Below are 27,944 nucleotides of genomic sequence, written 5' to 3'. Positions count from 1 at the left end.
TGTATTTCCTTGTTTGTCCGCAGACGGTAACTAGGTTGTAGCTCTTCAGCTACTGGTCTACCATTCGCTGGTCCAACACTTCCAATGAGTATCTAAGGAAGAAGTTGAGATTTTCTTGAAGGAGAAAATCGATTCAGAAAGACGATTGTTCTTCGATGAAAGACAAATGTTGCTTTTCCAAGTAGAATTAAAAATGTTTACAAAAATAATGTGCATCAGGCTCCATATACCAGTCTACGAACGTTTCCCAGTCTGGTCTGGTCGGATATAAGCTGGGATGCAGTAAAGGACCTAGACCTGTGCGGTCATTGTGTTCATAATCTCAGCAGCCTAAAAGCATTTCCCTCGGCCCTCTGTTGTACCTAAAGAGTCATGTGGGTCCTTCTCCAACCAATGAAGAGCTATGTTTAGAGGTGAGGCCATTTTAAAACTGCCTGAACCCATACAGGGATTAAGAGAGAGGAAAAACCGAGAGGGAGAGAGCGCGAAAGAGGTTAAGCAATAATCTGTATTTAATCACAAATGCTGTGCTGTCACTGGCAGATATCAGATGTATGGGCAGTAGCTACAAGACACAGAGATACAATGGAATGGCTTGTATTATTATCAGCTATGAGCAATCTGACTCTGACTTCCCCCCAACACCGTCTGATTCTGATTCTCAAAGCCATCCAAATCTCAGCGCCATGTGATTCCGCTACACATTTGCGACAGACGCAGCACTGCTTGAAACATCATACGAATCTGTGTGTATTTGCCAAGCCCCCCCCCCCCCACCCCCCATTCTGTCACATGTCATGTGCAATAAAGACCCTGGAGCTTTTTTCCCTCAATCAGCCGTCTGGGGATGACCATGTCACAACAAGGATAATACCCTGTGTCCAGCCAGTCAGGATTATAACACACACACACACACACACACACGTAGGGGGTGTACACACCCAGACACGTGCTGACAGCAGGCCAGACACCGTACAGTCCGGGAGCCTCTTTTCGTACCGGCACAGAGTTGCATGGATGAGAAGTAAATGCAAACAGACCTCTGACGTCACCAGCAGAGGGGCAGTGGTAATGTGGAGATGTCCTTTTGAGACACATGGGTGGTAGAAAAGCGTGGAAGACCCAGTCACCAGGCTTCTGTAGCTGTGAGTAATCGGGGGATATTATGCAATGTGGCTTTGAATTGAAAAGCAAGGTTGAGCGCAGCTTGTATCTTTCTCAATAAGGGTATTTGACATGTACCCATATGAGGAAAATAATGTCAGTTTAAAATCTGACATCAATCTTAGTATGTGGTCTATCCACTGCCGAAACAACAGCAAAAGTTAGAAAGAAGAGCGGGACTGTCAGAAGCCGCCAGAATGACTGGCAATTTACATAGATTCCGTTAAAAGAAATTCCATAATTAATTACTTTGTTGCTGGTGGTGGAAAATGCCATCTCAGGCATCGCTCCTCAATCAAGTAATACTCACCTCATAATACAGTAGACACTCTAGTCCATAACAACCAGCAGTGTTCATGTTAAGATAGGTGAGACAACGACATACCACAAGTACAAGTAGGATTTTCCTCAACAAAGTATTTATAAGCAAAACCAGTGGTAATAGGAAACATATACAGTATGTGCTGGGCTTGGGATGGAGAGTTTGTTGGTAAGAAAGGGCAGTGAGGGCAGCTCCCCCTGCTACTCCAACAAAAAGCCCTGTGGTATTGTATTGGATGTGATCTTCAACTGGAAGCCAGTGGAGGGTGCAGAGGAGTGGGGGAAATGAGAAACCTATGTTGGCTATGTTGGTTAAACACCAGGCTCATTGGTTAAGTTGCAGTGGTTTGATGGCCCAAGCATTGAGCCCAGCCAGAGATTGGCGGTAGTCCAGACGAGAGCTGACACTAGACTGGATTAAAACTTCCTATGTGAGGAAAGGTTGTTTCCTCTGAATGTTGTAGATAATGGACCTCCAGGAGCAAGTCATCGCTTTGATGTTTCAGGAGAACGACAGGTGTAGTGCCAATCTGAAGTCAACAGCAGGCAAGCCTTCTGAGTGGAACAACAAGCATTTTCTTGTCACTGAGCTACTGCTAAATGTGCCCAAACAAGCATATCTCTTTCAGTCACAGATTTCTTCTGTCCAAATTAATGCCTGTACCTGTCCTGCATTTGTAAACATAAGCCGAAGGATTAGGTCAATATAGGGTGTATTCATTTCTTTTATTTTGGCATGGCCCTATACTAATAACATACATTCCACAGGCCCATAATTCTGTGCTGCTATATTTCAATGAGAAAATGAAAGGCAGTGAGTGGCTAACATTGAACTAGTATCAGTCAAAGTGCTGAGTGCAAATCCAACATTGCTAGATGGGCTACGGTCCTGGGCTATGGTCCTTCCTCCAGGGAGGAATATGCACTTCAAGTAGTTTAAGAAGATTAATTCTTATTTCCAGGGAGGAACTCTCCATGTCCTTTTACATTAGCTGCCTCCTGCTCTACTCTTTAATCAACAGCCAATTTGCAGACAAGGGAAGAACATTACCAGGAAATTAGAAATACAGAGTGAGAAGAATAATCTTCTGGGGGGGAATGGAGCAGTAGGCTACTGTAGTGTAGGTCAGGGGCAGAACCTCTTTTAATCATATTTTCAGTAATGGTGTCCAGCGTAATTTCTTGTTAAAATGAATCAGTGGAGGTTTCTTTGTCAAAATTGAGTTACAATTCATTGAAATGCTCTGGACAGTATACATTACAATCCAGTCATCAGGTAGGGTGTGTCTGTGTGTGTATCTTTGCATGTTTATACTGTACACATTACATAGCGTTTTTGACATAAACTGAGCGAGTCAATTGGGATTGATGTAAAACTGTTTTAACATCCTAACTGTCTTCCTCTCAAACAGATGTATGGAGACAAAAACAAATGTAGTAAGACAGAGAAAGTATTGATGTCCACTCACAAAGCCAAATCACTGATTGTGGATTTGCCTCTATCGATTATTAATGAAGCAATTATAAGTGTCAACTACCGACTAGAAGTCAACTCAATAGAGATTGAAGCGGGGACAGCATTACCTCAGTCACTACCCAGCACACAGATGATGTTCGCATGTCCGAGAAAGAGATAGGCTGACATAACAGCTACTTAGTACCAGATGTTTCATTCAAATTTCTGTCTATAATTGGATTACATCCTGTCATCAACCACTGTCATCTTGCTATAATTTGATCATTTCTCATTTGCAGCATGCCTCAGATATTTGTCCAGTAGCAGCAGATCCCGGTACCGTCCTGTACTCGGGCTCCAGCTTTTAGTAGTAACCCCACACACAAGAAATGCTATCTAAAAAATAATTGTAAAAACTAAATTAAATCTGAAAGATATGCTGGAATTCTGCTTTTGGTAATTTGGGTTCTTTACTTTTGAGGAAACATTTGTTGCAGATTGTGGTGTGACCTGGTTGCTAGACCTATAGTGCACACAAACACAATTTCTTTTTTTTATCTTTGTGGGGACCAGAAACTCAATCCATGGGTCCTGTTACCTAAACCTAATGTTAACCCTTACCCTAACCCAACCTCAATCTCAGTAACCTGACGTTAAAGCCTAAACTTAACCTAGCTCAAAACCTAACCCTAAACCTCACCCGTAATAACTAAACCTAAAAGTAACCACACTTCTAACCCCCATGCCTTATTGTAAGTTATACCCTAAAATATGAGTGGGCTGGGGTTCTTTTATCTGAAACTTTCTCGCTTGAAATGTGATGTTTTTTTTATATCTGGCTTCCCCAGTATGAACATGTGATTTATGAATACATATTCATGAGGAGGAGAGGAAATCTAGGCCATCTGAAAACAATGGCTTCGCTTCCTGTTTGAAACCCCTCCAGAAACAGGGGAGAGTGAGGGTTCCTCTATCTCAGATTGGAGGAGTCACGATGCAGTGCAGAGGAGAGCTACGGACTGTAAACACTTTCTTCTTATCATTGATACAGACGTTCTGCGAATGTTGAAATGTCAACTTAAAATGTTAACAAAACAGGCACATTATTGCGATGTTCCGTAACGCTATAGTTAGCTAACGGCTGGGCACTGCCTGGTTTTACATTAAACTACTATGTCATGTCGTGGGAGTGCGCAGATGTGCTAATTATCATCATAATTACAACAGACCTCCGTTTCAACCAGTTTCATCAGTTTTCCAGTTTTCCTGTAGATAGTAAACACTAACCAGACAGGTGACTGGGGCCCTCAGAGCATGCCCAGCCACGGCATTCAGGCCACTGTATATTTCCAAGCCTACACACACATACCATAATGTGGAGCGCGCAGCATAGACAATGTCCAATAGATGGCAGTCTAGAGCTACTGTGAGAATTCCGCTACAACAGTAGACCATAGACAGAACTCTCTCACACTGCTCCCAAAGTCACAGAGTCATTGTAGAGAAATGGAAAGAGATATTGAGACAGAAACCAAGGGTAAAAAAGGTTTATTCTTACCCAGCCAGCTCCTGTTCAAGTAGACTGACACAAAGACAGGAGGAACGGTGAAGAAATCCACAACTGAATTGACCTCCAGCCAGAACCATAGCTTATCATTGGCTGCTATGAACTGAGAGAGACATAGAATGGTAACACATTATCTTCAGCTTGCAGTGATATTGTATGATGAAAATGAGTGATATGAACTGGGAGACATCAACAAAAAAAAGACTTGGTTCTATTTAGCTTGTTCATGGCAGCATGTGGCTAGAATGACTTAAAACACCATAATAATGCATAGCAATTATCTGGAATAGGCAATACCATGGCTTTATAGTGTGCTATAACCATCTCATAAAGATGGTGACTGAATGGAAAACAGTGTCTGGTGTGTTAAGTCAATCTAATCCTCTTATTATATAGAGTTCATACATAGTCCTCCATGTTCTAATTTTAACCTTGTAGGTTTATAGCAAGATAATGAATGCAATTCAATGTCACACACTGTATCTGTCAGTGCTGTAGACTATCACATGATGAAGTTGCCACTAGTTCTGTTCAATGAAACACGTTTCCGCCAGGCTAGGGGAAATCACTAGATCAGATTCTTGGCATCATACCCTGACACACAGAATGTTATTTGTGAATAGATGTCAGTCAGTCGTGTGTAACCGTGGCTACCATAATCAGCTTTGGGACTTTATTTATTCATTAAGGATTTCAGGCTGGATTTTTCTCCAATGGAACGCTGGATATGGGAGCACACTAAGCCAGTAGTATGACAATAAAGTATACTACTGACAAAGTGTGTGTGCTATCACACCATTACAGAGGGTGTGTGTGTGTGTGTGTGTGTGTGTGTGTGTGTGTGTGTGTGTGTGTGTGTGTGTGTGTGGTAAAAGGGGTTTATTACTTACACGCAGGCCAAAGTATAGGAGGAAGAAGACATTGAAGGCCATGTCGATCTGTAGCGTGAAATCTTTGTAGAAATTCTGACAGGATTCTATGGGACTGTGGACAATAGAGAAAGGCAAGACAAGGTTTGTTAAACATATAGTGTGTTCTGTAGATGTCACTACTCCAAACAACATATCACAGTCTGGGGCAGCCTGGAGCCTAGGGAATAAAAAGGAGAACAGCAGAAACCTGTACATTACGGTATATTCCAAAGTGTTTACAAAACAGTGAAAGAATGTAAGTATCTAAACATCTTTATTTGTTAAAAGGAAAAACATGGACCAAATTGACTGCTTAGTATTGTTTGTAGCCTATGACAACAAAGATGACTGCAAAAATGCATCCTTCGTGTATGGTTTCCTCTCTTTCATCCTTTAGTTGAAATATTCTCACAGAGAAGCTAGACGGAGCTGCAGTGCGAAGTACAGTAGCTAGCCTAGCCAGCTAGCTAGCTATCTATCTCCCCAGAAGAGCCAAACAATTTATAATGAGGCATAATCCATCTCTTCTGTCACATAATCCCCTTCATGTTTACCTTGTGATTAAGGAAGTTGAATGCTTTTAACAAAGCAATAATAGCCAACTTGCCAATACATCATGGCGGTGACTCATTTTTGCATACATATTCACCACACTAGGGTTAGCAGCAGATATGAATATTCAATATAGGTGGTTGGCTTTCTATGGGAAAGTATAGGCTCAGGAGACTTTGGAAAGTGAATAGGCTCATTAAGGCCGTCAACAGTGAAGGATGGCCTTTCATTGTAGCAGAACAAATGGCTTTCAGTAGGTGCATATAGTGGCTCAGTACGAAGCTGAGTATGAGCTGTGAATGGATCCCAGAGGTAAAAGACTAAAAACAGTAAGATCACCCTCTTCTTCTTAACAGAACACACTTATTGGTGGGACAAAGACTTGCAGTCTATGGATTTATGGCCACTGGTTATATAAGTGGCGCTGTTGAGCCATAAAGCCCACCCCCCAGCAAACTGTGTGTCATGACATTGGTCAAAGTGCCCCATGTCAACAAATCCACTCACTTTCAAACGTGACTTACTGAGGTATGACACAGTTTGTCATGTCCATTTATTGATTCTGCACATATAAACAACATTTTGCACATCAAGACCAAAATGGGAGGTAAAAAAATAAAATAAAAAGCTAATCGTTATACTCCCAGAGCGCCTCTTTAAGTTCTAACCATGGCAGAAATATGTGAGGAATTATTATCCCTCAGGAGCACACTGCTGTTCTGATAGCTAGGTGATTCATGGGAAATTAAAGTATATCTTAGACTGGAGCAGTCGAACACGGCCTATATCTTGGCCTGTGGCTTAACAGATTTAAAATCCATGTGTTTATATGGATAAAGTGCAGAACAAAAACTGTCCCTGAATGATTTAATTTAGTTAAAAGCTGTTTATTATCCCAGCGGTTAATATGGTCAGGACACTCGACAGTCTGGTCATTGATCTGGTTTGAATTCTCAATTACTTACAAACTACTAACCCTCCTGTAAAACCAATAGTGATGTGAAAACAAACCCTGATACGAATCATACAGCCAATCTGTGATACATTTTATCAGCCCAAAAATATGTATTTTTCCATTTGGTTTTGTGGTTTATGTTCTGTAAGACCCCTGTCCTTCGACAGATTGGAATGGACCCAGGAAATGGAATGGGATTTAATCAGAGACCAAAACAAAAGGCTACCGCAGTTGAATGTGTGTGTCACATGCACACACACATACTCTCCTCGTCATCATCATCACTGCCTGGCCACCCATTCAGACGCTTCCCTCTGAAGAGCAAACACAGTTCAAACAACATTCGGTAATGTTTCTGAGTGGCTGGTTGGCTAGTGATGGGCCCAGTGTCCTATTTCTTCCAGCAAAACTCTGCCCTCATTCCTGCGCAACACTGACCCGCACGTCATGTGACCCAAAAGGCTTTTCAATACCACAGGAAGTAAATAAAGACAACCCGTGATGTCCAGGAGCAGGACTGTTTTCTAGAAGGCCTAGAGAACAGCATGTCGAAATACAGGTCTGGTGCTGTGCACAAACCATCAACATTCACATCCTTCCCGGCTAGGTCTGCTATCTCTACAGAAACTGTCTGGGCACTGGAGCACCAGATTTACAGCTCAGCTCAAACAACAATGACACGGCAATATCCACATCTGAGCTAGAGATATGGTTTTGATCGCGAAATACTGGGATCCCAAAATAAACCGTCTGCATCTAAAAATAGAACAGAACTGATTAAAATTATGTACGTAGAATCTTTCATATCTCAAAGTGATTTCGACAGACTAAATGTGTGTGCATGTGGACTAGTATACAAGTGAGGTCCAAGCCTTGAGGCTTGCGGTTAAGAATTTCTAAAATAATCAATATATATCAATATATATATAACCAAATCAATATTATAAAACAGGTGTGTGTTGTGTGTGTGTGTGTGTATCTATGTATGTGTGTTAGGTCATATGCACACACTAATAGAACAGAGACAGAACAGAAAGACAAAGGCTTGATCCTGGGCCTCAGTGACACTTCACACCCTCGAATCACATGGGATTCAACAGGCCACATGTTGCCGTTTGGCTTGGCGGAAAATAGCCTCAACCCTGGGTTCTTATTACGCTTGCAGCCTCCTCCTTAAGCCTGGAGCTTGGCCTGAGGGGCACTGCTGGGCTGGGATAGAGGGAGGGAAAGGCACAGCGCTCCAATGGGCATTAGGGACAACTTTCCCTCTTCCTCTAGAGGGGCCTTATATAGGACAAGGCACAGCCCAAGGCCAGGTGACAAAGTGCCTAGAAACATGGGTACTTATGGACTGAACTCTGGTCCGCTTGTTTTAGTTGGAGACATTTAAACACACAGTTGCTCATACATACAAAAACAACCTTTTTTGCAGCACACACTTTCATGCACACACACACACACACACACTCTAAAACAGAGAATGACGGCCCTGCGGCTTTAGAGTGGATGTCTATTTCAGGACAGAAATGTTTCCTCACGTTAACTTCCTCTGACCCGACATAAGGCCTGAGGAAGCCCACACAGGTAAAACCCATATACCCCATCCTTGTGTGTGTGTGTGTGTGTGTTTCGGCTGGCTGGCGACCTTGGCTGTCTCCTCCAGCTAGGTTCCTTTGCAGAGTGATAACCACAAAAACAACAAGACTCCACAGTTTACTCCAGGTCTTCCACAAGTCTACCAGCGTTCTACTACAGGTCTCCTACTAGCTAACCTTTTACCACCTCCATATATGTCTCCAATTCAGTGGTTATTCTAGAGGTACAGAAGAGTGACCAGGAAAGACATGGCCTAGAGGAGACGTGGCCTAGAGGAGACGTGGCCTAGAGGAGACGTGGCCTAGAGGAGACGTGGTCTTGATGTGTTTTACTTAACATGCATCATCTGTGTCCTCTGAGTGGGTTTGTGTCCTCTGAGCCGGAGTGTCCTTCGTGTGTAGGTGTAAACCCATCTGCTGTGTGTCCCCCTAGAGTGTGAATGGGTCTGTGTGGAGGGGTATGTGGGGGGGGTGGGGGGGGGGGCGTTGTACATCAATGATTTATTTAGGCCAAGGCACCATTACTAAAATAAAAGTGATTTAGCACCTGCAAGGGCATCAGACAAATAAAACCTCCTCGGGGAGTCTAAAAATAACCCAGCCCTTTTTTTTTATTTCCTCCTAAGTACCCTCTACACCAACGGCACTCCCAGTTACACAACAACAACAACACACACAAGTGCACGCACACACACACACACACACACACACACAGGCATTTACACACATGCTCACACAAGCGCACACACAATCAAAGCATAATCTCTCCTCCTTCACAAAATAGCCAGAGCCAAGCTCACACAGGCAGTCTTTACACTGACTGGAAAGATACAGCCTTAACAAATGCGGGGAGGCAGCTTCCAGGCTGACTGGGAGGCGGCTTCCAGGCTGACTGGGAGGCGGCTTCCAGGCTGACTGGGAGGCGGCTTCCAGGCTGACTGGGAGGCGGCTTCCAGGCTGACTGGGAGGCAGCTATCAGGATGACTGGGAGGAAACCTCTAGACTAATTGGGAGATGGCTGATCTGGAGTCAGATCTGAGATCACAGAGGAAAGTTAAAAAGGGGGGGTGACAACAAAACAAAGCAATGAATATATATTTTGGCGTCACAGAAGACTACAACTCCCAGCTGTGTGGGTGGTGAAAATGCAGCAGGCACAAAGAAAAATAAATAAGTGACACACACACACACGCACACACACACACAAAATGATTAAACCAAACCACACTTCCATCACATCCCTTTGAACTTAAAACCAATTACGTGATAACAGGCGCCATGTTTATATAAATGCAAATAAAACGACAGGCCTCTCCTTATCTATCCACCCATTGATTAAACTCCTCAACTTCAATTATCTCCAGACTGCATTGGTTGGGCTCCTGTTCAGTCTGTCTTTTTGTGCTTGTTCTCCTTGCCATAGTTCAATGCACAGACTGCAAGAGGACCTGGATAAGAGTGTCTAAATGACTAGGATTTGCCGGTATTATGTGGAGTTGGAAGACCGTGCAGTACTTCCATTTAGATTGAGCCTCTGGAGAACTATATCAGAGTGTTTTAAATAAGGAACTACAGTCAGTGCTACTGTATGTCTGGGCTTAATGGCACGACTATATATGGGAATACTATACAGGTGTATTCAAATCATACACTATGTGGTCCGGGGCCTGCTGGTTTTCCATCCTACCTCATCGTTAATTACACCCACCTGTCCCTGGTCTAAGTCCCTGATTATATGGTTGCAATAAAAAAGAAATGGAGTGGAACTGGCTTCCAGATCCATATCTGAATAGCAGTGCTACAGGAGATGGATAAAAGGCTGTGGTGGAACCATGAAGAGATGGGTTCTGTGTGTCAGTGTGTGTGTGTGTGTGTGTGTGTGTGTAAAAGAGAAAAAGTGCACATGTGTGAGTAACCTGCATGTGTGTGTGTGTGTTTATTTGTGTGTGTGCGTGTGAATATGTGTACAGACCAGGGGAGACCTACAGCAGTCAATCAATCAGTGAGAACAATTCCAAACAAGGAGCTAAATGGCTTTTCCCCAAGCTGGAAGAAAACAGATTTCAATCACAATTCAAATGAGTTTCGGCTGTCCAGACTAAACACTGGGCAACTGATGAAATATATCCACGTAGGCCAGCACTATATCCGTTAGTACAGTGCAAATCATTTAGTGTAACCCTTTTGGTCTCCTTTCTACATAAATCCCTGTCAGTCCATAACTGATCCCACGGAATAAAACTGAAGAAATCATTCTATTAATTATAACCCGATTTACAAAAAAGTTGGGATGCTGCGTAAAATGTAAATAAAAAGACGATACAATGATGTGCATATAATTTAAACCCTATATTCAATAGAAAATCGTACAGAGACTACGTATCAAATGTTGAGACAAAGACAATTATTCTTGAAAAATATATGCCCACTTTAAATTTGATGCCAGCAAACTAATTCTGCCAGCAGTATTACAATTGCAAAGGTAAACACTGACTGCATGGGTAACTCATTTCAAGAAAGAACATCAATAATTAAAGTAGTACTGCACTTAAGTTAGTGTATTTCAATTACCAGATAAAGGTGGGTAAGCTGATGAATGTAACTTTTTGGCATGGGGTGAGGGGGAATTGAAAGTATTATTCATCATTCCTAACAGGATAATCAGCACAAAGTGGCTCACGCAGCATGTCGGGATTAGTGTTTCTTTTACAGACTTGTTGATCGCTAGCTGACCAAATATAATTCTGTGTGGAAGTACGAATGACCGCTATTGTTTGCACGTTCTCCTGCTGGTCCATAGCAACTTATCATAGCAACCGCCACGGACCGTTTCAGAATTAAAGTCTTCTTGAGCAGAGAGGTCAGAGCTGCACATTATAGGGGTTTACTGCTTTTTAATGCAAGAAATCTTGCAGACCGGTATGGGTTTAACTTATGAAGTAGAAAGTATATTTCCATGAACCGGCCGAAAGCTGAATAGAATGCCTCATCAGAATGGATCAGTCCTGCTGGCCATGTGTATGCATGTGTATACAGGGGGTGTAAAATAAAAGTGGGACAAGGGGTTCATGACTGAAAATCCTGGGATCCATTGACCCCGGCCCCCCCAACATACAATAAAAACCTACGTTATATATATATACACATACATACACACACACACTGAAGAGAGCAGCTAAGAGTACTGAACCCCCTAGGCCGTCTTGTTTTCTTCTGTCACCAAAATCCATCTAAAAGTCACTTTAAGTATATAGATCAAGCTGCAGAATTTGGGTAATCAACATTAAATTATACTGATTACAATTTTAGACTGGTAATTTGTGAGTGTACTAGATTACATTTAGACAGTAACCAACCTAATCCTGATGGTATTACATTACACACTAATGGAATGAGATGTTTTCTGTGGCTAAACAGAGTCCTGAATACAATCATACTAAATTCCTGTATTGGGTTCCATTATACTTGAGATGCCGTTATATGTTGAAGAATACAGAAATATAATTTGTAAAAACAATCTCTGCTCTTTTCTTCCCACCACACCCACGTAAGGAAAAAATCCTTGGGTCAAGTACATTTGTCAAATAATTTAATTCAAAGTTGTTGAATGAAACCAATAAGACAGTTATAAGGTTTTTGCGTGTGTGTGTTTTAATCATTGCAACCACACAGAGAACTATGCTGTTGCCTTCCCAAAGTAGTAATTCATGTCACGCCCTGTGTGTTTTCCTGTGGGTTTTCACCTGTCTTGTCTTGTGCTTCACTCCCACCAGGTGTTCCTCATTCCCTTTATTATCCTCTGTGTATTTAACCTGTGCCCTCTGTTTGTCCTGCGCTTTTGCAAAGCATCTTCGTGTTCTTTATTTCATGTGCCTCCAGTGCCTTTTTGCAGATTACCCCTGTCCCGAGGCCTTCCTGTACCCAACCCAGTTCCTGCCTGCTGTCTTTCTGTGCTTCATTATCATCAATACATCTGCCGAATCCTGCCTCTACCCAACCCAGTTCCTGCCTACTGTCTGCCTGTGCTTTACTAACACTGATCTCTAAACTAAAACTCTGGCTGCCTCAGACCTATTCCAACCTTTTCGTTTGGCTCATTCAATTATTTGTTCAGAACTACCCAAGTCCAGGTCTGCATTTGGGTCCATCCCCAGGGTTGTCACAATTCATGGATGTGCACTTGTACACAAATAGCTGCTTCCAATGTACTATAAACTTAAGAAGGCAGAGCCAGTGGGAGGTGTGTCATGGTCACCATAAAGACGCTGGACACGGCATATGGCTGGGGGGGGTTCTGTTTTACATCACGACATCCTGAGTTGTGCTCCCATAAGTGGAAGGACTACCGACCTGGGGCAAGCACACTCGTGTCACAAAACTTATAGTGAAACTAAACTATATGTGAGAATAGAGACGGGAAGAATCTGCAGTCTGGACGTCATAAGGTAACTTGTAACTTCTCCCTGCCCTGTAATCATTAGAGACAGTGGCACTTAACACAATGACTTTTCCCTGATCTAAAGTAGCACTCTGAAGGGATGATGGTGCCACATGGAACCACAGACTGAGATCAGGTTCTAATTGCTGAGTGCTTTTTGTGGTCGACATGGTTTTAGATTATTATTCAAAATTAAACACATTTTGAAATCAAAAACATAAAACCATCACCTTTTCAGACATTGGTAGTTGGCTGCATGTTGAAACAACACAGTAGAAAGCAATTACTAAGAGCCCTATAATAATGGTAAGTGACTGGTCATCACTTAAATTGATAATAAAATCATTTAGAAGACCCTTTATTCCAGATTTACAGAGTGCACATCTTAAGACAGCTGGGTAGGACATCACTAAAATGACTAAAACATATCATTGGTGTTCTACTTATTACATCTGCTACTAATCAAAACAAGAAAGTCCATAATATCAAAGGGAAAAATAACATCTAGAAATTGTTCTGAATTAATTACAAATGCAAAACATAATATAAATGATTGCAGAAGTATTGCTGTTTGTTAATGGTCTTTGTCATGCATTAATTAATCTTCCATGTCTCAAATCTCTTGCTTAATGGTAGTGATGGTGTTCTCAGGATGATGTGAGGAGTTAGGCTTGCGTTAAACACAGCGCTTAGCGATGAGGCTAAAAAGCTCTATTTTGGTCTCATGAGAGCATAGAATTTCCACTTGGTCTCAGAGTCTCCCACAAGACTTTTAGCAAACTCTAGCCAAGATTTGATGCAAATTTTCTTTGTGTCATTCTCCATTTTTTTTTAAGCACCCAAGCTATTGTTGCAGTATGCTTAACTTCTCTGAGCTCAGCCATGGAAGACTAACTCTTTTAGAGTAGCCTAGGCCTCTTGTTGCCCTTTATAACTAGAGTCCTTCTCGCCCAGTTTTGTGGATTGCCAGTTCAAGACACATTCACGGTTGTGACATATTCTCTCCATTTCTTAATTATGGACTTGACTGTGCTCCAGGGAATATTCAATGCCTTGGAAATGTTCTAATGTCCTATCCAGAGTTTTGCAAGAGTGACAATTCTGTCGCAACAGAATCAAGTTTGTGTGCAGTTCAGACGCATACCCCCAGCATATCGATTTTCCTGCGATTTACAGCCACAATCCTGCGTGGTACAGTTCTGCTATGGAAATTATTATGCAAACTAACATTAGTCTGTCAAAGCATTTTGTTCTCTCTCTCGTAATGTAAAGAAGCCCAAGAGTGAGGACCAGGGAAATCTACACGTGTGACTATACTGATGAGGACTTCTGATTCTCACAGGAAGCACACACGCACGGACACACGCTCGCACGCATGCACACACCTCAGAATCATCCAAGATGGATCATTCTACTGTATCTCCCTGAGTGGCCTAATTCCCAAGGCAGCTGTGTTTCTCACCTTACTCCATGAATAAGTCATTAAGCACTATTTCTCCATTTACTGCTGTCACCGATCGTAGCATTGTCCTGATGATAGTATTACAGGCATTGGCAATGGGCTTCAAAAAGTCACACACACACACAAGTACACAGGTATCTGATTAAGCTCAAAAACAGTATGCCTACAATATTTGTGTCGCTGTTGTGTATGTATATGTCTGTGTTTGATCAAGTGTGTGTGTGTGTGTTGGCCAAGAACAAGGCCATCCATTCTAGAAGGACCGCCCCACAGGGACTCTTGCCTATACCTCTTGTTCCCTCGTTCCACAGGAGCAGAGAAGGATGAGCAGAAGCATTAAAACAGACCAGGATATGGGAAAATGGATTGAGGGAGGGCTAAAGTATGCTTCCAATGAAAATATTACCAAAACAGCATCAGCTTTGCAACCAGTGTTGTGTTGCAGAATAACACAAAAAAAAAAGAGATAAGCACGGATTATCACTCTCTCTCCACAGATGTATTCTGACTTTATCCAGAGACATTACAGTAACCCTCTGACTGACTGGCCCAATGCCATAATCCTATCTATTATTCCTACTATTTGGGCTAGGAGTTTTCTAACCAGGAAAAACTCAGGGTCCTAAGTATCACCTCCATAACCATTAAGAATTGAGTTTTGTAATTGTGTCCAGATTTAACCTTTCACATTCTAAATAATGTATAAAGGTAATTTGCTGTCACTTTACATCAAATACGGTGATTCTGATTAGCCCTAAATAAAATACACTATTCCTGAAGGATCTCCTTGAAGGTTTTCAGTCGGCATACTGCAGAGAGAGCCATGTTCCACAAGGAGCAAACAAAATATCTATAGGAACTTATTGTTGAAAGGCACAGATCAGGAGAGGGTTATGAAAGGATTTTGAAGGCATTACATGCATCTAGCATCTGAGCTCAAAACACGCAACCATATATGCACAACCCCAATGAAGCTTTCTGCTATAGAGTTTCAGAACACTCAAGCTCCTAACAGCCACCCAGAGAAGCCAGGAAAACCAAACTGGGGAAGATACTGGTTGGCCACAGGGGAGATGGAAACAGATGGGTTTCCTGGATGGGTTTCCTGGATGGGTTTCCTGGATGGGTTTCCACAGATGGGTTTCCACTGATCAGTGCCGTGCGGACCTCTTCCCTCTCACTGAGGCAGACTAAAAAGATCATATGAAAAAAGCTCCAAAATCCTTGCAAAAGGCTGAAAAAGTACATGGGTGATGGTTGCACAATATAATACTTGTAAATTGCATACAGTGAAAATAATACAGGAATCTCACAGAATCATGGAAGGTCCCACTGCAATTTTTGCTCATTCTCCCTCACGCAGAATAATTCTCCGTTTTATGTTTATGGCCTCAGTAAATGCACCTATGTTGGGCAGTATGTTCATCTTGGGCTCGACTGCGGGTTTTTCTCACTTCCCATCCATGTCCAAAAAAATAAGAAAATCAAATTTTAATACTGCATTGATTTTAAATGCATACATTTTAATACTGCATAGATTTTTTATGTAAATAGATTTAATGATATCGCCAATGCCATTTTGTAATATAACCCATCCAGCATTGTACTGACTGGCTGGCACGCACACAAACACACACACACACACGCACGCACTCCATATATCTTGGTTACCCCAGGGAGTTACACTGAGAAAACCTGTTAGCTGCAACATCTTAGGTGGTACTTTCACGGCCAATTTGAATCCATGATCAAAAGTGCAAAAGCTGCAGAACTGTGTTCATCTCCCTTCACTATTTATATATTTATAACCTAATTAACAAGCCATTCTAAAGAGCAAGAAATAACAAAACAGGAATGATAGCTTTATACGTTCTGGATATGCAGAATGTCATCAAGGCAGTGGTATTTGCTTGGATAATGACTGCCATTAACAGTTGACCAGGAGACCTCAGACCATCGATCGCATCAATCATTAACATTTCAGAACGCCAAGGAGGAGAAGGTCATTCGAAGAGCGGTGTAGCTTCGTCGAAGGTGTGAGAGCACATTCCTGTGTGTGTGTTTGTGTGTGTGTGTGTGTGTGTTTGTGTGCGTATACGTGCGTGCCCGCGCATACGTTGATGGGGTGAGAAAGTGTGTGGGATCAAGGGGAAAGGAAGTAGAGTGTGCAGCTGTTGGAGTGAAAGTGCGCCTGAAATTCGAGCCCAGTCAAAACACATTCACACAAACAGGAGTACTTTGGTCCCACTGAAGTGAATCAGACATTAAAGTGAGAAACCATGATGATGAGGAGGAGGCCGGAATGAAGAAGAGTGGGCGAGAAGGGTGGTTTTAGGGGAAGGCTGCCTTAATGAGAGAAACAGAAAGAAAGAGATATGTCGAGGGAAGAACCTTAGGGGAACACACACAAAAATGGAAAAGCATCGTTTTCTAGTGAATCACAGAACTACCATCATTCCCTAATCCCTGAAGTCATTCTCTAGTATCTGGTATTCATAATACCCAGTGTCTTTCTATTATTTTGTTCTATAATTCCTAATATCTTTCTATAGTATAATTTTATAATTCCTAGCTTTCTTTCTACACAGTCCTTCTATAACACCTACATTAGCGTCTTTCTATACCATCCTTCCATAATACATAACATCTTTTTATAGTATTCTTACCTAATACCTAGTGTCCTTCCCAAGTCTCCAAGCACAAATAACTAGTTCCCTTTCTAATAACCAATGCCCTTCCCTAATACATAGTTTCCTTCCCTAAAACCTATTGTCCTATGTCCTTCCTTAATGCCTTTATACAAATTTTCATACCCCAATACTGAGTATGCTTCCCTGTTACCTTTAACCCTTCTCTGCCATCTATAGTTATTTCCCTGTATCTAGTGTGCTTCCCCAAAACCTTTTACCCTTCTCTGCTATCTATAGTTCTTTCCCTGTATCTATTGTGCTTCCCCAAAACCTTTTACCCTTCTCTGCCATCTATAGGTCTTTCCCTGTATCTAGTGTGCTTCCCCAATACCTTTTACCCTTCTCTGCCATCTATAGGTCTTTCCCTGTATCTAGTGTGCTTCCCCAATACCTTTTACCCTTCTCTGCCATCTATAGGTCTTTCCCTGTATCTAGTGTGCTTCCCCAATACCTTTTACCCTTCTCTGCCATCTATAGGTCTTTCCCTGTATCTAGTGTGCTTCCCCAATACCTTTTACCCTTCTCTGCCATCTATAGGTCTTTCCCTGTATCTAGTGTGCTTCCCCAATACCTTTTACCCTTCTCTGCCATCTATAGGTCTTTCCCTGTATCTAGTGTGCTTCCCTAATACCTTTTACCCTTCTCTGCCATCTATAGGTCTTTCCCTGTATCTAGTGTGCTTCCCCAATACCTTTTACCCTTCTCTGCCATCTATAGGTCTTTCCCTGTATCTAGTGTGCTTCCCCAATACCTTTTACCCTTCTCTGCCATCTATAGGTCTTTCCCTGTATCTAGTGTGCTTCCCCAATACCTTTTACCCTTCTCTGCCATCTATAGGTCTTTCCCTGTATCTAGTGTGCTTCCCCAATACCTTTTACCCTTCTCTGCCATCTATAGGTCTTTCCCTGTATCTAGTGTGCTTCCCCAATACCTTTTACCCTTCTCTGCCATCTATAGGTCTTTCCCTGTATCTAGTGTGCTTCCCCAATACCTTTTACCCTTCTCTGCCATCTGTAGGTCTTTCCCTGTATCTAGTGTGCTTCCCCAATACCTTGTGTCTTCCTCAGAATAACTTTCCTTCATACTTTCGGTAGCATTTGGAACTCTCCATGGGTTGTCAACAGGGCCAATTTCATCTAAACCAGGCAGAATTGTGGAAATCTCTTTGGATTTCACTTCGTTCACATCTATAAAGGTCCATCCACTGCCTTGGAATCAGTTCCTCCACGTCCTATATCGGGGTGCGTCATGTTCTGAACACTCAAACTGCATCCTACCTGGCTATCCTCTCTAACCACGTGACGTGTTCTACACCCTCTTATTACTGGTCCCCCCCACCCAGTTCTAAACTCTCTCCTCTCTATATGCAGCTAGTCACTTGGCCTCTCCTATCATTTCTACGTGGATGACCCCAAGCTATTTCTTCCTTCCTCCCTTCTGACACCCAGGTGTTAAAACACATCCCTGTCTGAAAGTCACCCCACCACCTGAAGCTCAGCCTCAATAAGAGCAGCTCCTCCTCAAGGGAATAGCCCGCCCACTCGAAGACCTTTCCATCCAGGTTGACGGCTGCACCCTAACCCCGGTGTGAGGGGGAAAATCCTTTCTAATAATTCTTTCAATCCATGCAAAGATCAGTCATGCAGATTCATGCTACATATCATTCACAGAGCCCAACTTTAAGCAGCGGATGTCCTAAATCAGCAACTCATCTGCTGTCTGGAGTACTGCAACTTGCTGTGTGCCATGAAACCCTGCACCTTATCCAGAATGCTGGGCCAGCCTGGGGTTCCACTTTCCTGTCATGTCTGCATACTCCACTGAATACCAGTCAAAGCTTGCATCCACTACAAGAATACTGTGGTGCTTGCCTAAAGAGAAAGTGAGATAAGCCGCTAGGTCTAATCAAAAATAAATGTAAAGAAAATCTAAAAACCAGGAACTCAGGAACGGCCTACCTCCTGGGATTTTCACACATTGCATTCTATCGAATTTACAGAGAATAAACAAAAACCATTCAATGAGCAGCAGTTCTGTGGCCGTTAAAAGACCCTGGATATAAAAGAGGTCAGAAAATAATGGCAAGCCTTTTTAAGGGACAGAAATACTCAAACACTATTTACAACAGCGATGTGTAGAAGGGCATGCCTGAATGAATCTTTTAAGCAAATTAAGACAGATAGATGTACCTAACAAAGTGGCCGGTGAATATATTTTTGTCCAACAGTCCTGTGCAATCATAAAAATAAAAAAAATTATGCATAAATAATTGTAAAGAGCTAAATGTGCACATTTGCAGGACATTTGCTACAAAGCAACAACAACAATAATCGTTTTCCCCCGGGGCAGGACAAAGCAATGCTTTCTCTCCAGTGTCAAGAGCTGGGCAATCTCTCTCTCTGTGCTGCAATAGGCTTAAGGTCTTGTCAATCACAACTCTGATGCATCTCACTGGGCAGTTATAGACGGGGCTTTGTTCACAGTTTAAGTGTCAGGTGCTGTCTGTCTATCCAGAGGAAGGGTCCTGTCACTGCACACCGAGAGCTTGGATTGGTGACTGAGCATGTAGCCAGTAACCCCAGCATTTAGGCTTTTCAACGCTGTCCATAACTATCATTCTAATTGGAACTACATGACATTCTAACAGACAAAACACACAGACACCATCTGAGGCTTACACACCAGGAGACTGGCTAACACATGTAAATGACAAACACTAAGATGGATGACAGAGGGGTAGAGCGAGCGAGTGAGGAAAAAGTGAGGAAGACTGGAACAGAGGAAGCTGGGGGAGGAAGAGAAAAAGAGGGAGGTATGTAGGAGTTATAGAATAAAAAAAGACAGAGAAAGAGAGGGGTTTAGAAGGGGAGGCGAGAGTGAGGGAGTTAGAGGTAGAGACATGAGATAGAGAGGGAGGGAGTTAGAGGTAGAGACATTAGAAAGAGAGGGAGGGATTTAGAGGTAGAGACATGCGATAGAGAGGGAGGGAGTTAGAGGTAGAGACATGAGATAGAGAGGGAGGGATTTAGAGGTAGAGACATGAGATAGAGAGGGAGGGAGTTAGAGGCAGAGACATGAGATAGAGAGGGAGGGAGTTAGAGGCAGAGACATGAGATAGAGAGGGAGGGAGTTAGAGGCAGAGACATGAGATAGAGAGGGAGGGAGTTAGAGGTAGAGACATGAGATAGAGAGGGAGGGAGTTAGAGGTAGAGACATGAGATAGAGAGGGAGGGAGTTAGAGGTAGAGACATGAGATAGAGAGGGAGGGAGTTAGAGGTAGAGACATGAGATAGAGAGGGAGGGAGTTAGAGGTAGAGACATGAGATAGAGAGGGAGGGAGTTAGAGGTAGAGACCCGAGATAGAGAGGGAGGGAGTTAGAGGTAGAGACATGAGATAGAGAGGGAGGGAGTTAGAGGTAGAGACATGAGATAGAGAGGGAGGGAGTTAGAGGTAGAGACACGAGATAGAGGGAGGGAGGGAGTTAGAGGTAGAGACACAAGATAGAGAGGGAGGGAGTTAGAGGTAGAGACATGAGATAGAGAGGGAGGGAGTTAGAGGTAGAGACCCGAGATAGAGAGGGAGGGAGTTAGAGGTAGAGACACGAGATAGAGGGAGGGAGGGAGTTAGAGGTAGAGACACAAGATAGAGAGGGAGGGAGTTAGAGGTAGAGACATGAGATAGAGAGGGAGGGAGTTAGAGGCAGAGACATGAGATAGAGAGGGAGGGAGTTAGAGGCAGACACATGAGATAGAGAGGGAGGGAGTTAGAGACATGAGATAGAGAGGGAGGGAGGGCACCCCAGGTAACTTCAACAAGGCCATGAATGACATCGGAGACAAAGGAAACAACTGCCTTTGACACCATCGAAATAAAACCTGACATCGGAATCAGGACATGGTAATAAATAAAGGAATAGAACCAATCGCTCTCTATGGTTGGGACTTTGGAATGCACGTCCACAATTCATCCTTGACTCGAAATCTGTTGCCATCTTCATCCTCTACCTCAAGTCTCATCTGTTCAAACAAGCCTATCCCTATCCCTAGCCCATGCCCTATGTTGTTTGACCCCCCCACCCCTTTTTCTTGTTTTGTTAGCTACCATTTGTCTCATTGCTCTATCTGTAGTTGTTTGTTATGTATGTATTGTAAAGAGTCTTTGGGTTGTTGAAAAGCATGTGTGTTATTATTATTATTTTGACTGGGGTCATTTCACAACCAAGAATTCACCCACTAGGATGAACACCCAATTGAGACTGCATGCAGGACATGGAATGTCTTCAGAATGCCATGCAAAACTCTAAATAATGCATGCAGAGCAGAATTAGATGTTTCCAGAAAATCTGGAACATAGTTCTTTCACACCCACTTAAAGAGAAATTATTCCCAAACTTTCCCTATAAAAAACCTCATCAACCGAGAAAAGAACCCAGAGAAAGGCCTGCTAAGTCAGTTGGTTTTAAGACTCGGCTCACAGAGACCCCCAGAGAGCAGAACAATTTACCCAACCAAATCAATCATGTTAAAACAAAATTAGAACAATTTAACACACCAGAAAGAATCAACAACAAACAACTGGTTGAATTGTAATGTTACTTTGCCCTAAACAGAGAATACACAGCAACAGAATACCTGGCCAGTGACCAAACATGTAAGAAAACCTTACAATGTAAGAAGATTGCATAGACCCAATGAGCACAATCTATGGAGAGAAGCACTCAAAGGCAGACCTGGCTCTCCAGAGAGGACATGCAGTCATTTGCTTTCAATTACTGTAAATTATAATTTACATTTTTTATTGGTATGGGAAAAAATATGTAATTGCCCCACCTGCCAATTTTTTTTTTAAGGATAAAGGCATTGAAAGTGTTATGCTGATTTTCTAGTATGTGCCGTGTTTAACCGAGACAAGGAAAAATAAATAGATGCATATCATTTATGTTCAAACTATTGTTTGTGCCCCACTGCCCTATTCTCACAGCAATGGGTCACACATGCTGGTGCATTATGGGGGCAAGAGGGAAAGTGCAAGATGGAGCAAGAGAGATAAAGTTAATAAGAGAGGGTGAGGGAAGGAGAGGGTGAGGGAAGGAGAGGGTGAGGGAAGGAGAGGGTGAGGGAAGGAGAACAGAAGGCAAAGAGGAAGGGTGTAAAAAAGGAGAGAGGGAGACCAGGAGAGAGAAAGAGAGAAAAAAAATAGAAAAGAATAAGGGGCAAAAATGGTTTCTTTCCACCAAGTCCTGACCTCGGCGTGATAAAGGATTTAAAAAAGTCAGAAGCGGAAAGGAGATTTGGCCTTGCACTTTTCTTTTACACCCTCTTTTTGTTGAAAATATGCAGAGTAAAGTGAGATCTGGAAAACGGGGGGACAGAGAGGGAGGGGAAAGGATTGAGTATTAAATGAAGGAGGGGTAAAAGGGGACAAAAGGACAGGCAACATACGAGGTAATACCTTCTAGACCAGGGGTGTCCGCAGGTTTTCACTCTCTCCTTGTACTTGATTGACTAATTAGGTCACTAATTGGTTCATCTCTACCCCCACCTGGTTGTTTAGGTGTGAACTGGGAACCATTTTATAGGAAAATACCAAAAACCTGCAGACACTCGGCCCTCCGTGGAACCGTTTGGACACCCCTGTTCAAGGCCATTGTGTCTGTGCTACTGTTCACTTTAACACAGCAAACACTGGACTTGTTTCCTTCCACTTATTTTGACAGTCATGTTTTGCAAGACACAGAGCTACTGTCTGTATGGGGGAGGAAACCAACCGGGGGAGTACAGCAGCGAGTACATGAAATAGAATCCTAAAAAAAGAACACCCATTCACATAAACAGAGGCACATCTAATGACAGTTCAGGAAAGGAACGTATTCACTGGTGGCATTTCCTACCAACTCATTCTAATGTATATTCAATATAGTCCGATATTCACAAAACCCCACCTGAGATGTACCTACCAAAATCATGAAGCGCCAAGGGTGAGAGAATGTGAATGGAGTGGGTGGGTCATTGGAAAGGTTGGGTGTTAAAGTAGCTTAGTGTGTGTGTGTGTGTGTGTGTGTGTGTGTGTGTGTGTGTGTGTGTGTCTTTGCAAGAGCACAGCCACAGGTAGTGGCTTCTCTGGGGACCAGGCAGATCTACTGACATTCCGCTCGGTCTAGGTTACCATGGAGACTATGCGTGGTGCCGGACTGAACCGCTTCCATTGACAAAACCATAAAAGAGGAGAGGAAAGTTATAGATTTCCAGATAAACACGGAAACCCATCAAATTCAACACATGGATACATTTCACTGCACCAATGTGGCTGGCTGGGCCAACGCCGCATCTGAACGAATCTCTCTGAATTACCCAGAGATCATAAGAAATGAAACATCTGATTCATTTCACAACATGAGATTCGAGCCGGGGCACAGCCACTTAAATCGGCGTAATTAGAATCCTGTTTCACCAATGTAGGCGACTGTAGCCCTCCGGGAATCAATTCTCTTGAGGTGCCTATTGATTGTGTGAAGAAACACCAGATCGGATATCACCAGTGAACATTACGCTGTCAATACAGAAGTATGTAAAAAATGTGGGATACTTACTCAGAAGAGTCTATGAAGTATATTCCAAGGGCTCCAATGCTGAGAGCGAACACTAGCACAACCTATAGAGCAAGAGGGACAGAGAGAGAGACACATTGGTTTTAAAATACATCCATGTACCTATAATATACTGTATACAGAACAGCAATAATCATCATCCTACACATTTAAGTGTCAGTCAAAACATACATACATTGACCAAACACACACACACAACCATAACTACACACAAACTGCAAGTATGCCTTTGAGGTTATGCCTTTGAGGTTATGGTTATGGTTAGGCTTTGGGTTAAGGCAATGCAGAACATGGATTTCTGGATTAGGGTCAGGTCCCAGGTCCCCACAATGGCAAAAAGACAAACATGTGTCTGTGTGTGCGCGCGACAAGGCTGTTGATATCTGTGATTAAACAGTGGCTAGTCTCTTAGCCTCATAAAGAGAGGACGTTTTCTTCAAAGCCAGGGCTAAATAATGAATGCAGGCCCTCGTGCCAGTGAATAGCTACAGTGTAAGTCAAGTGGATGAGTATACATACAAGATTGACGAGGGAAATGAATACAGTACAGTATCCATAGGGCCTGGCTTCAGGGACACTGCCTGAGAGGGACTATTGAGGGGAGAACTATTGTGATTGCCTTGGATAATGCACAATCATGGGTCCTGTCCTGAATTCCATTATGCCTGAAGTGTCCTCCATCAAACGCACACACATACAGTAGCCTCATCCCTCCACAAATGACAGGAGGGGAATATGAGAAAGTAGCCCTGGCAGTCCTCATCCACCACACTGTTGACACAGCACATACGCACCTGCCTCAGACAAACACAAGTCCATAAAACAGCTGAGACCTACGGCAGAGGGATATCAGAAAATGACAGAGAAAGAGCAGATAAGGGAAAGGAGGGGATGAGAGAGGGTGAGAGAGAGGGATAAGCATTCTGGGTAAAGACGAGAGATCTAGAGAGGCGGAGCAGGGTAATCCTGGGAATACTTCGGACCACCTAGTAAGCACATAGCGCCATGAATATGCCTGTTCCATTACACACAATATTAAAACATGACTGACAAAGCTATACTATCATTTACCCAACTAACCTTTCTCCCTATTCAGCCACCACACAATGGCATCCCCTATCCAGGATGAGCATGCCATTCATTATAGATGACAGGGGCCTGATTATTTTTCATGCACTGTGTCTTTGGACTGATCTACTGCATTGTAGATGGCCTAATGAAAAAACATGCCCATGTAATTTTAATGGTTTCTCTTTGTGTGGTAGATGATGTGGTCCAGAACCAAGGCCTGGTAAAGGTTAGCAAAACCCATAACAAAACATAGCAGGTTGTGCATGGCTTCAAGTGTGTGTACCCGGTGACTTTATGTTAGCATACTGTTAAGGCTGACTGGTGTAGCCCTGCAGTGTCTGACCTGAGTGAATGAAGGCGATTGTAGAGTAGTGTAGCAGTAGAGTCAGCGCAGTTTAGCCAAAGCGCGAGCAGAGTGTAGCCGTAGCACTAGCGTAGTGTGGTCGTAGCACTAGCGTAGTGTAGCCGTAGCACTAGCGTAGTGTGGTGTGGTCGTAGCACTAGCGTAGTGTAGCCGTAACACAGGTGTAGTGCAGCCTTGCAGTGATTGACCCAAGTGACTGCATGTTATTTTAGAGTAGTGTATCCATAGCACTAGGGTAATGTAGCCATACAGTGATTGACCTGAGTGACTGCATGTTATTTTAGAGTAGTGTATCCGTAGCACTAAGGTAATGTAGCCATACAGTGATTGACCTGAGTGACTGCATGTTATTTTAGAGTAGTGTATCCGTAGCACTAGGGTAATGTAGCCATACAGTGATTGACCTGAGTGACTGCATGTTATTTTAAAGTAGTGTATCCATAGCATTAGGGTAATGTAGCCATGCAGTGTTTGACGGGAACACTGGTGCACTCATGCTGCTGGGATTCCAATAACTAGTTTGTCACGTCAGTAACAGAGAATTTTCCATCAATTGCACAGCTCCTTGCACATCCATTGTCATCAAAAAGAGAAAACGTTAAAACTGTCATGATCTTGAGTATGATTTGTCCCAGAAGAGGGCATATCTAGCATGCAGTGAGTGTGTTCTCAGTGAACTGGAGCCACAAACACACTTCATTTTCCTTGTGTGGACCACAAAACATTAAAATCTGCACACTTCAAAACAACCCATAGCCTTCAACATCAGTCTGGAGCTGAAAATAGTTTCTAAAGAAACAGGGAACAAATGTAATGTGAGGGTATGAGTCACTGTGAGACGACGCTGTCCTAACAGAGCCTTGTTTCAGCTACCACTACTGACAGAGGCAGTTCTACTTGAGAAACTCCCCAATGCATGTAAACGAGTGGTAAGCAGGCGCACACACACAGACACACATGGAACACACAAACAATGACAGTTCTCTGATGTTAATCTGTCCTTCTCATCTCTGATTGGCAGACAGGATGTGCGGGCGGGGCGGAGGGTGGGGGCGCTCCCAGAAAGAGAGAGAGAGAAGAGTGAGTGTGAAAGGCTAGGGGTACTGAGCGGCTGTTTGGTTGGCTGCTGAAGAGCGAGCCAGTGAGCGGTAAGCACCCACAGATTAGACACGAGGACATAAGAGTCCTCATCTTCAACTGACCCAGTTACTCAGCTGTGAAGGCTGCATGGTGCATCCGCACAGTGATAGCCTCATAGTGATAGCTGCTTAATGATCGCCTCATAGTGATAGCTGCGTATAGATCGCCTCATAGTGATAGCTTCTTAATGATCGCCTCATAGTGATTGCTTCTTAATGATCGCCTCATAGTAATAGCTGCTTAATGATCGCCTCATAGTGATAGCTGCGTAATGATCGCCTCATAGTGATAGCTGCGTAATGATCGCCTCATAGTGATAGCTGCGTAATGATCGCCTCATAGTGATAGCTGCGTAATGATCCCCTCATAGTGATAGCTGCGTAATGATCCCCTCATAGTGATAGCTGCGTAATGATCGCCTCATAGTGATAGCTGCGTAATGATCGCCTCATAGTGATAGCTGCGTAATGATCGCCTCATAGTGACAGCTGCGTAATGATCCCCTCATAGTGACAGCTGCTTAATGATCGCCTCATAGTGATAGCTGCGTAATGATCCCCTCATAGTGATAGCTGCGTAATGATCCCCTCATAGTGATAGCTGCGTAATGATCCCCTCATAGTGATAGCTGCGTAATGATCCCCTCATAGTGACAGCTGCTTAATGATCGCCTCATAGTGATAGCTGCGTAATGATCCCCTCATAGTGATAGCTGCGTAATGATCCCCTCATAGTGATAGCTGCGTAATGATCCCCTCATAGTGACAGCCAATACGTGTCTGTGTGCATACGCGCTCACGTTAACATATCTTCACTTTTTTTAGGCATGTGTCGACCAAAATATTTTTAAAAAGAATAGACAGGAGGAGAGCTATTGTTATCCTAGGACAGTAATTCCAACGGCAAATGAAACCTAGAGAAAATGACAACAGACCCATCCTCACAGCCCACAGACTGCAGAAACACTACACTACACAGCTCTGGAAGACATAGTTTGACATCTGGGAAAATTAGCCTACTAAACACAGGCAACAAGCTATATGGTTGATTGATTTGAAGCAGAGTGGTGGACTACATCATGAGGTCTATCAAAAGCAGAGCAGAGATAAACGTGAGGGAGACACAGGTAAGTAAGAAAGACTTAGGAGGAAAGGAGAATAAGTTGGATTATTAAAGAAAGTGATTTCTCTTTCCTAGAGGTCAAAGAAATCACGTCAGTGCCCGCAGACTAATTCTGAAGATGAATTATTGCACTAAAATGTACATTATAAAAATGTCCACGCTAGACAAGGATTGCGGGAACTTTCAAGAATCCCTGATTCATGATTCTATGTTCCTGTGTCATTTTGTTGTTAGGTGGCTAGCTGACCAGTTGCAGCTCTTCTATCAGATTTAAGGGGTAAAAGGCCTGTTGCCACGAATTCCATATGGGGCTGAAGCGTGCACACGCGTCTCATACCATGTAAGGTTTCAGGTTTCGGCACAGAGTCTCCCGTGACACACTGAGGTCGTAAACACGAACACACACATACAGGAAAAACACACACAAAATGCACTCACACGTACCCCTGGTCTAGTTCGCTGACTAACCCACATTCACTCAGACATGAACGATATCAGCAGCCAAACACAAAGCAGCAATCAGGCTAA

The 27,944-nt window shown here is 43.0% G+C and overlaps 1 protein-coding gene across 25 annotated transcripts in view; it reads right to left on the bottom strand.

The window, feature by feature from the left end:
- kcnma1a (potassium large conductance calcium-activated channel, subfamily M, alpha member 1a) overlaps positions 1 to 27,944 on the bottom strand; it is a 189,418-nt gene that overhangs the window by 77,003 nt on the left and 84,471 nt on the right. For all 25 annotated transcript variants that reach the window (XM_034292747.1, XM_029120550.2, XM_029120535.2 and 22 more), the window contains exons 3-5: positions 23,702 to 23,763; positions 5,399 to 5,492; positions 4,500 to 4,611 (exon numbers count right to left, since the gene is read on the bottom strand). In XM_034292747.1, coding sequence (XP_034148638.1) covers positions 4,500 to 4,611; positions 5,399 to 5,492; positions 23,702 to 23,763 — 268 coding nt within the window. The remainder of the gene's footprint in view (positions 1 to 4,499; positions 4,612 to 5,398; positions 5,493 to 23,701; positions 23,764 to 27,944) is intronic.

This window comes from Esox lucius, chromosome 6, assembly GCF_011004845.1.
Source record: "Esox lucius isolate fEsoLuc1 chromosome 6, fEsoLuc1.pri, whole genome shotgun sequence".
NCBI classification, from domain to species: domain Eukaryota; kingdom Metazoa; phylum Chordata; class Actinopteri; order Esociformes; family Esocidae; genus Esox; species Esox lucius.
Note: the sequence above shows the minus strand (reverse complement) of the source record. Positions and strands in the feature narration are given on the sequence as shown.